General features: G+C 53.6%; 1 protein-coding gene across 1 annotated transcript; it reads left to right on the top strand.

Moving 5' to 3' along the window:
• The first annotated feature begins 2,173 nt into the window (after positions 1-2,173).
• Positions 2,174-7,771, top strand: LOC127229406 (spermatogenesis-associated protein 31D1). Its single transcript, XM_051194536.1, has 4 exons — positions 2,174-2,365; positions 3,166-3,316; positions 3,491-3,551; positions 4,279-7,771. The coding sequence occupies exons 1-4, from the start codon at positions 2,174-2,176 to the stop codon at positions 7,769-7,771; spliced, it is 3,897 nt and encodes a 1,298-aa protein (XP_051050493.1).
• Positions 7,772-10,070: the final 2,299 nt, after the last annotated feature.

The raw sequence follows: 10,070 nt of genomic DNA on the forward strand, positions 1-10,070 counted from the left end.
GCGCTGCTGTCCAGTCACCCCAGGGCACTTGTATGTCCCTTGTGTCACAGTGCCCTGACCTTGCGTCTGTCCAGTGTCCAGGCTCACACAGTTCCCTCCGTGAGAGGGGTGCCACGTGGGCCATTCCCCTTGTACCCCAGTGTTCACCCCACTATCTCACGGCACAGTATTCAACCCGCTCTGTGTCTGACCCTGTGGCACCCAGGGCGTGGTGATCCCCCGGTCACCCAGCCTCCACTGCTCCCCGTGTCTGCCTAGTTCTGTCCCTCCTGAGCTGCCAGCCAGCCAGCTGCCACAGCTCATCCCAGCCTGCTGCCGACCGGCCTGTCTCCTATCACTTCCCACCTCAGCCTAGCCCACCATGGAGCTTTTGTCAAAGTTCCTTGATTATGATGTCACAAGACCTACCAACCCTCAATTTCCTAATGTCGCAGGGTGCCTGCTGATTCCACAGATCACCCCAATCCCGACGCACCCTAAGCCAACCATGGTCAGGCCACATGCAGCCCCTTTCCCAACCTCATTCCGGTCTGTAATTGCCCCTGCTGCGTGGACAGGGGGCCCCCACTATGCCCAGACTCACGGTGGCATGCCTCCTGCAGCCCTGACACCTGCCTGCCCTGTCCCTCGACTTCTAGCAACAGTTTCTGCCCTCACTACATACTTCTGTGGTCTCCACAGCCTCCCCTGTTCCCTGACACAGTTCAGTGCTGCTACGCGGTGGCCGCTAACTCAGCCGGCTACCCCCCTCACCTCAGGCTGCCCAGCGGCCCCCACCCCCCCACCCACCTGTGCACAAGTGCCAAACCCACCTCACATGCACCCTGTGCTACTGAGCCTTCCAGGAAAGTCAGGCCTGCCCCCGCATGCTTACACGCCCGACTCACCCTGCCCAATGGCCCCTCGAATGCCACCCTACCTTGTCCCTAAACCTACACCCATGGCACCTTTTGCCACCTGAGCACCAGCCACATCCTAGCTTGCCAGCCTGTGCTCTCCAGCTTGTCCTATTCCACACAGGGTGTCCCGTTACCAGCATGCCCTGCTTCCCTACCCTGCCATTCCGCACACTGGTCTATGCTTCCCAGCAGCCTTGGCTTCTCTCTCACCCGGTTCGACCCAGTACCCCAACTCAGCTTAGTGACGGTGAGCCTGCTCCCCGTTCACCCTGGTCTGCTTCCTGCTGGCCTCCAGCCCACCCAGCCATCCGGTAGTTGTGTGCTCTTCCAGGATCTGACCCACACTGTCCCTGTCCCTCAGCTTCCCTCCCACCTGGCCATCTCCATCCGCACTTTGCTCAGCTCTAACCAGTGCGACCAACTGCCCAGCCTACCCCTCCCCGCAGCTCACACAAGGGCTCCAGTTTCTATTCAGCTTGCCTACCAGGGTCCCTACCTCGTTCTGGTCTCAGTGGCACATTTTAATTCCCAGCTATCCATACACCACACAGCCAGCTGGGTTCCCCAAGATTTTCCAGATGACTGGCCTGCCCATTGTTACCCACTTTCCCCTACAGCACCAAGCACACTCCATTCCATGACTAGCCTACTCCCTTTCTCATCTGGCTTTCCAGCTACATCACCACCAAAAAAAAAAAAAAAAAAAAAAAATGTGTAATCACACACAAAAGAAAGGTTGTACATGCCATATTTACAATAGCTTTATGTTTTTAGTCTGTGCCTCTGAAGACCCTGCAAGCTGATTCGAACACTAAGAAGGGCCATGTGGGCATTCACACAGTAATTACATGGAAAGGAAATTTCATCTTAGCTAATTTGGTGAGAGGGGAAAATGGAGCCCTGTGGATAAGATATGTTGAAGGACATTGGTTCAGGTGAGACCAGCTAAACAACAGCAAAAATTTCCAGGAAGATGCCGAGTCAAACTCTAGACAGGAGAACTGCAAAGGTCCAAGTTGAGAGCTGCAAACAGTAAATGAGGCGAAGTTGGTCACAGAATAAACCCTGCAGAACATGATGTGAGGACAGCTACGTGGGAACTGGGAAGCAGGCTCCGGCAGAGAGATCTGCTGGGTGGAGGTGCGCTCATCCTCCTCCCCACCCTCCCAAACCCTCTATGACTCTCCCTGGCTCTGTGATGCAGGCCTGACTCCACAGCGAGGCCCACGCAGCCTCAGGACTCAGCTGCCTCAGGCAGCCGTGCGATTCACAGTATGGAGAAGGTCCTCTCCTTTCTGAGTAGCGCTACAGAACCCTGGCTGAGCTTTGGACGTTTATCCTCAGCCTTCGTAGACATTTACCCCAAGTGCATCTTTCTGAGTGCAGTAGGGGTGCTTCTTTTGTACCTGAGGTACCCGATACTGAAACCATTCCTACCCACATGGAGCAACCAAGACACCGGAAAGGTGAGGCGGTGTGGCGAGGGGACAGAACGCCTGAGCCTGAGGTGGAGGGGACTGAACTTTCCACCTGCATCTGTAGCCTACCTCCCTGGGTGTCCATGGCCTCGTCTGACGGGCTCAGTTCCAGACGTCAGGTGTTCTGAAGGACAGTGTCTCCTGACACTTGGTCCTACCCCACCTTTCATGTCCCCTCAGCTTCACTTCAGCCTTGTGTTGGGGGCAAGCGGCGCTGACCGCTGACCACGCATGGCCTCTGAGCAGATCCTCAGCAGAGCTGTCTGCAGGACACAGCGTCTCAGAGGGAGGGAGCTCCACTGTGGCTCCGGTCTCTGTCTGTGCTGCTCAGCATGGAACTCCTTTATGATAGTCCTAGCTGTGACTCTTGCAGACAAAAGTCCTCCTCTGGTTTCTCAAAGAAGGAAGGACTGAAAATCCTCCATCACTTTTGAAAGCAAACAGTGAAGATAGGAATTAATCTGACGTCACTGGAAGTCACCATATTCTTGGTTAAATGAATTCTTAGGCATTCAAGGAAAAAGCAACAGAAAAGACATCATTTTGGTTTGTTTGTTTTTTTTTTTTTTTTTTTTTTTTTTTTTCTTTTTGTTCACAGCAACAAGGCAAAGCTAAGAAAGGGAGGAGAGCTCCACTGAAAGGTAGGCTCCCACCTCCAGGGCGCTAACCCTCAATCTTTCCTTCCTGTAATTCCCGTAGGAGCCCGGGTCCATGATCTGAGGACATCATGTCCCTAGACACACTGCTTCCCTCATAGGAGTCTCAGAACCAGCCCTGCACTCCTGCAGAAGTACTCACAGCCAGCCCAGGAGGGGTCCGGGGAGGATTGTGGGAGGAGTCCTGGGGGCGGGTTTCAGAACCACAGCTCCTGCCTCCTGGTGTCATTGTCCATACTTAACCCCTGCGGCTCAGACACCACTCAGGAAGCCAAGACTGAGCGTCTGTGGTGTACATAGTGCGATGATGGGAAGGGACCTCATAAATGAAGGCAGCTTCACCACGTCTGCTGTTTCTTGATGATTTCGGACTACAATAGCCTAGGTGTTTCCCGTAGAGGAACTGTGGGACACTCATGTGTCCTTTGTTCCATACAACCCCCCCCACGCCTTCCAGAATTTAGAGTCTTCCACAGAGAAGTGCAGGAGAGGAGGAAGCTGCTGTCTGTTATGCAAAGGTAACAATTTTCCCTCTCTTTCAGGTCCCGTCCCCACCCCCACACCAAGGTCAATGCATCCTGGGAACTTAGCATAGCCTGCGGTTGTCATGGGAGGGTTACCCAAAGGGACACGTGTGTAGGCTGAAGTTGTGGGGAGACGGTGCAGCCTCTCTGGTATCCAAGGACAGAGCAAGAGGAATATGTGCACAGGCTTCGAGTGCCCACACTCCACATGGGCCTGTAGCCCTCTTTCGAAGCGTGCTGGTTGTCCTAGTCTTGTGTCTGTTGCTGTGATAAAACGGCACATCCAAAAGTGCCTTCAAGGAGCAGGGTTTATTTGAGCCTATACACCCAGACCTCAGATCACAGTTAGTTTTTGAGGGGAAGTCATGACAGGGACTCCAACCAAGGAACTCGCTTCATAGCCAAGAAGCAAGTGGTAACTGTGCAGAATGCTGCTTGCTAGCTAGTGCGTAAATACCCTCGGGTTCAGTTGGGTTTTTTTTTTTTTTTTTAACACGTCTGGACCATCTGTCTAGGGGTGGTGCTTCTCAATGGGCTGGGCTGGGCCTTCCTACGTGAATTAACAACCAAGACAGCTTTCTATAGGCATGGCTCCAGGCCTCCCTCCTGGCAATCCCTCCACTGAGGCTGGCCTATCAGGCCACAGTAGATTGTGCCGTGTTGACAGCTGACACAAACTAGAACACAGGTCCTGACCACACATCCGAACTGCCTTCTGCAGCCCTTTTGGACAGCTGTACGACGCCTCCCACTTTCGACAAGTGCTTTGCCCGGATCCCTGCTGCGATGTGTGCAACGGAGCAACGGCTAAGGTCAGTCGTCTGCTCTTGCGGGCCACCCTGGAAGAAGGTGCTGTGTCTGCATCCAGCGTGGTTTCCACGGCTTCTGCGACTGAGACCTCATTTACTCTGTCCCCTCCCCTCTCACCAAGCCCTCCAGGATGTCAGATTTCATCTCCTTCACCTTTTCCTCCTCTCTCTCCTTCCCCTTCCCCTTCTCTCCCTCCCCCTCCCCCTCCTCCTCCTCCCTCCATTGTCTCAACTAACGAGGTCACCCCCTTGGAAGACACACTTTTGTGTACACCGCAAGGCGACTCCCTGCCATCAGAGCCTGTCCTCGAAAGCACTGGCTTCCCACTGGACCACATTCCACCTCACCCACCTCCCACAGTTCCTTCTGAGGCAGAGCCCACGGCTCCTCAAACGGAAGGGTCTTCACAGCTGGCAACCATCCCATCCATGGTGGACAGCCTGAGTGCGCAGTTCGTCAATGCCAGAACACACAAGGAAGCTCGTGGTGACGTATCAGGGCTCTCCACGCCACAGTCGGGATGCGTCGTTAACCCCCACTCTTCTGAAGCTTTTTTGGGGGGGGCAACCACAGTCTATTTCACAGTGCCTGGAAAACCCTCTTTTCCCAGTCCCCAAGTCCTGGAACCATTTGAGAGACAAGGCAAAGGTCAGGCTGACTTCCTCACACTGGAGGATGGGAAAGGAAACGCAGAATCTTTCCAAAGATTACTGACAGCTTGGGAGGGAATCCCCAAGTCCAAGTTGCAGGACTCAGGAGGCTCCCTTCCTCTGGAGGACATCAAAGGCAGGGTCGGTGAGCTGGTTGAGCACCAGGGGCTTGGTCAGGCTCAAGTATCTGAAGACCAGTCAGAACCCAAACTGATACAGCACTTCTGGGGTCTCCCGTATCTCCACAGCGAGTCCATGCACACCATCACCACACTGTCCACCCACTGTTCCTCAGCATGCATCTGGTTCAACAGAGTCCCAGACTCCTCACTCCTGACTTGCCCCAGACCTCTGTCCTTGCCCGAGAGTCAATCTCAGAGTTTTCTGCTTGCCACGTCCCAGAACCAGCTTCAACCTCCGATCCCGGTGCCACCATCTTCCCCTCAGTCCCCGCTCAGGATCTGTGGGGTGTATTTTCATAGACCCAAAGACGAGACAAGAGCTCTACTGCAACCTAAAGTGCACCCCGCAGACTGCAGCGCCCTAACAAAGGAACCAGAGAGGGTGTGGGGTTTACCCTCGACGGTCCAAAATTCTCAGGAAAAGTTTTGCCTCCCACCTTCCAAACCCTCATTTGTCAGGCAGTCCCCTAAGACCCACACTCCCAAGTCGGTTCCTCCTGGAAACTTCCCCTTGACTGATGCGTTCCGGAAGAAACTCGAGTACCACCTTCGAAAGAGGCTCATCCTGCAGCACCAGGGCCTGTCCCACAGGGTCTTCAAGTCTCAGCCGTGGGTGAGTCCTGACCTTGCAGAGTCACCTATGGGCGACTGTAGGCTCTCAGGGGTCTCTGTCTTTCAGCACCAGGACAGCAAAGACCCACACGACTCTGTGTCGAACCAACCTGGAAGCTCCCAGGAGAGGTGCCCAGAGAGAGTCTCTCTAGAGGGAACAGTTGCACAGACGCTGGAACAGAGCTCGGAGACCGTCCACAGACATCTGCGGGGTAACTCTGAGGGCGCTGTAGATAACGGCCTGCAGTCTGACTGTGAGACAAACCCACAGGGCCGCCCAGGCAGTCTGTCAGGCAAACCTTCAGGGAGCTCGCAGGTGAGCCAATGTCAGAAAAAACTTGAAACTGTCCTGAAAAAGCGTTTGATCAGGCATCTCAAAGAAACCAGGGAGGGCCAGCTATCTGGCGCTATGCCCAGATCAGGGCATTGTCCTCTCCCTTCTACCTCATGCATGGGCAAGAAAGAACATGAGGCTTCTGATAACAAGGATGGACATGTCATGAGCAAGTATAAAATGCTGCAACGGACACCCATTATCTTAGACAACACCAGCCAGGAAGAGTCAGAGAGCAATAAACACAGCCCAGATGTGCCCAGAATATCCAATGAGCCTGACCCTGTGCCATGGAGTAAGAGACTGTATTTCAGCAAAACAGTCCGGGGGACTCAAGACTCAAAGGTGAATGACACAAACATATTTGTATCCAACAAGGTCAGTAATACAGTCAAAGGAGGGCAGCTCAGTGGTCTTCAACCACAACCTACCAAGATCATGAATACCAGCCGGTGCAAGAGTACCCAAGGGGCAGATGGGAATATAACAAAAGTACAAAGTACTCTGGTAGCTGGAAGGGCCCTGAAAGAAACATCAGGTCCCCAGGAAAGTCAGATATATGACTGTAATAGTCAGGTATCCAGGGAACAGAAATTAAAGTCAGAAAGTAGGCTGCCCATCCAAGTTCTAAGGCACCCAAATGACAAGCTCCCTGCCTCAGATGAATTCTCTTATAAACCTTTCCCCGTGCATGACCAGAGCCCTTCGAGGGGCTCCATGAATGCTTCTCAGGGACTGCGACAGGAGACCTGGATGGCTCCTCATGTCTTAGACCACAACAAGGACATCCCTCCACCTGCCAAGAAAATACGGCCTCCACCATGGAAAACGGAAGAGCTTTGGGCAGGGGTTGCAACGTCTGGGACATCATTACAGGCCAACGGGAAGAGCCGCCAAGCACAGGACGCTCCAATCCAGGGGAATCATGGGGAGAAGGCCATCCAACCCCTGCCAGCGAAGGCACAGAGCCCCCCTGAACACCAGTTCAGAAAGCACTTCAAACAACTTCTGCAACGGCTTTCGCCTGACAGGAAATGCAAAGGGCCGGAAATGTTGCTAAGAAAAGGCTCTCCCCCATCCCCAGTGCAGGACCCAGAGCTACTTAAGGGGAGAGTTATCTTTCCTGGGAACACCATAGCTCAGAAACCCATGAGAGACCCCAGAAAGGTCTCCAGGGAACAACTGGGGCATAGGTATGGTGCAGCAGATACCACACGCCCCCGTGTGCCCTTATCTCCCCCTACCAAGCCTGTGAAAACTAAGCCAAAGAAAGAGAGTCGGGTCTCAGCACAGCCGGTCCAGGCGCGATCGCTCTACCACCAAGTAGCCTACCCTAAAGTGCCAAGTCCCAGCTCCTACAGCCGGTCCACCACTTTTGTTGGTCAAAGGAGACAGGGGGAAGACAGGGACAGGCAGCCCCACAAAGGTGTGGTCTCACAGCCTGGCCCACCTGCATCCTGTGTAGGGCCGGAGGTGCACCGAAGCCTCCTCTCGAGATTTGGGCAGGTTCCTCGGGCAGTACCATCCTTGGCTGTTGGGACTGTGTTGACAGACTTGTCCCGACTATGTGAACAGAAAATTCTGACTCAGAATTGCAGTGGAAAAAGTTTTCTTCCCCAGAAATAATCTCTTATTAGTGGTACTGATTGCCCCCAATAAATGTTCTGATGAAGCCGTGTCTGTGTGTGTGTGCATGGTGAGGATTTTAGGTGACACCTAGTGTTCAGGGAAATGGCTGCGTTAATCCAACTTGCACTGAGGCTCCTGTATGCTCTGAGAGGTGACCTGGTTCTCTGGGCTCTTGTTTTTGTATGTTTGTTTTGATTTGGTATTTTGGTTTTCTGAGACAGGGTTTCTCTGTGTAGCCTTAGCTGTCCTGTAACTCCCTCTGTAGGCCAGGCTGGCCTTGGACTCAGACATCCGCCTGCCTCTGCCTCCTGAGTGCTGGGATTAAGGGCATTCATCATCACTGCCCGGCTCCCTTGGCTCTTAAGAATGGGTGTGGAGTCCCTCAGAAAGAACTTTGGGTGCTGCTTAGCTCTCGACTGAGACGTTGCCAGGGTGGGGCAGCCCACACATGCCCCTCACTTTTATGTCCCTGAAAGCCGAGGTCGCCTTACCATAAGATGTGTTACCTACAAAGGACAGTTAATTCCATGAGGACGGGGCACTTTTGACAGTCTCCAGTAAGCTATGTGTGGAGCTCTTGCTACGAATGGCTGGTCAGGAAGTATTCACAGCAGTAGACCCTGCTTACACAGGCTCTGACAGGTGCTTCTCAATGGCTGTCAGATGCCTTGCCATTTTGTTCTTGCCACCGAGTTGTGTCCACTAGAAAAATCGCCCGGCGGAATAGTTCTCCCCCTCCCCCGGCCGTTTCTTTAGCCCGTCTAGAGCGATGCTTTCCGAGGAAATCATCTCCCTGCTGTCAGTGTTAGAAACATGTCCTGCGATGTCGCCTTCCTTTCAAGTTCTCTAGGAATATACGACACATGAAGACTACTACTCAAAGGGGGTCACACCCCGATGGCCCCCACATCCCTCTGCTGTTGCGCACCTCCCTGCCCATCTTGGGCTGATTTTGGTACCGTGTAGGTCATTGCTGTCATGTTAGAGCTTACACATGACGGTCCGTGTGTAAGATCGCTGTCTGGCATGGCGTGCTGCCTCCCTTCGCCCACCCATTCTCCACGGCACGTGAGTCATTGCCCTTGGGGTGTGGAATATGCGAGCTGTTGCCACCTAGAGCTGCGTGAGGTTTGTGCTGCCCTTCCTATCAAGCCTTTCCCCAACTAACCGCCATTCTCCATTGTCCTGGTTCCTATTGCCGGGATGAAAGCAGCCAAAGCCGGCCCGGGGAGGGCGGTGTTCATTTGGCTTACACACTCCAAACCACAGCCCAGTGCAGGAAGCCAAGCCTGGGACTTAAACCAAGTGGACCCTGGAGGGAGGCAGGAGCTGATGCGGAGCCCACGCACAGGACCGCTCACAGGCTTGCTCCTCATGACTTGGCCAGCCTGCTCTCTTACAGAACCCAGGACCTCCAGCCCACGAGTGTCCCCATCCACAGCAGTGCTTGGCTTATGACCCCTCCATTCCTCAGCTTACCCTATTCCTCATCTTTGGGCCCATTAGCCTGCCATTTGCCTACCTGACCCTATTCCACCAAATGTGTCCCGTTCTATCCATCACATGCTCGCGTGGCTGCCTGTCTTCCCCTAAAGTAGCCCGCTTGGCTGGCCCTGCAGTTGATTCTAGTACCTGGCTGGCTTGACTCCCAGAAGCCCTTGTCTCCAGACTCTTCCCAGTCAACCGCCATTCCTCCATCCCCATCCCCCCCCCCATGTTCCCTGGCTCATGGCAGCCTGACAGCCAAGCTCACATTCCCTATTTGGGGCCAGCTGACCTGTCTAGTCTCCTGTCTCCCACTAGTGACAACATAGTGACTGGTTACCAACTTACCCTAGTCCACAGCCACCTGGCCTGTCAGACTGTAGTATACACTGACACCCAGACCAGTTACCCAACTCACTTTCACACACACACACACAATGTATCAGCTTTTATTTCTAGTGCCCTAAAAGCCATTTATTTTGGCAGAAAAAGCAAAGAATTGTCAGATTTGAGTCATGATCATTTCCCTAAAAATGGGCCTGTCAGGTGGTGGTGGCACACGCATTAATCTCAGCGTAGGAGGCAGAGGTGGGTGGGTGTCTGAGGATTTGAGGCCAGCCTGGTCTACATAGTGTTCCAGGACAGCTGGGGCTGCCTTGTGAGACCATCTCAAGACAACTGAGAGAGAAAGAAAATGGGCCTGTGAAGCCCTATGCAGGAAACCTAGAGCTCAGAAGCATTGAGCTTAAAATGACTTTCAAAACCAAAATGGTTGTCAATCCATCTTCTGGAGAAAAGGTCTTGACGCAGA

Source organism: Phodopus roborovskii, unplaced genomic scaffold, assembly GCF_943737965.1.
Source record: "Phodopus roborovskii unplaced genomic scaffold, PHOROB, whole genome shotgun sequence".
Taxonomy (NCBI): domain Eukaryota; kingdom Metazoa; phylum Chordata; class Mammalia; order Rodentia; family Cricetidae; genus Phodopus; species Phodopus roborovskii.

Excerpts from the sequence above, each read along its gene's own strand:
- LOC127229406 (XM_051194536.1), top strand. The coding sequence starts at position 2,174 with ATGGAGAAGGTCCTCTCCTTTCTGAGTAGCGCTACAGAACCCTGGCTG. Across the intron at positions 2,366-3,165 it reads GCAACCAAGACACCGGAAAG|AAGTACTCACAGCCAGCCCA; the intron begins GTGAGGCGGTGT and ends GCACTCCTGCAG. Across the intron at positions 3,552-4,278 it reads CTGCTGTCTGTTATGCAAAG|CCCTTTTGGACAGCTGTACG; the intron begins GTAACAATTTTC and ends TGCCTTCTGCAG.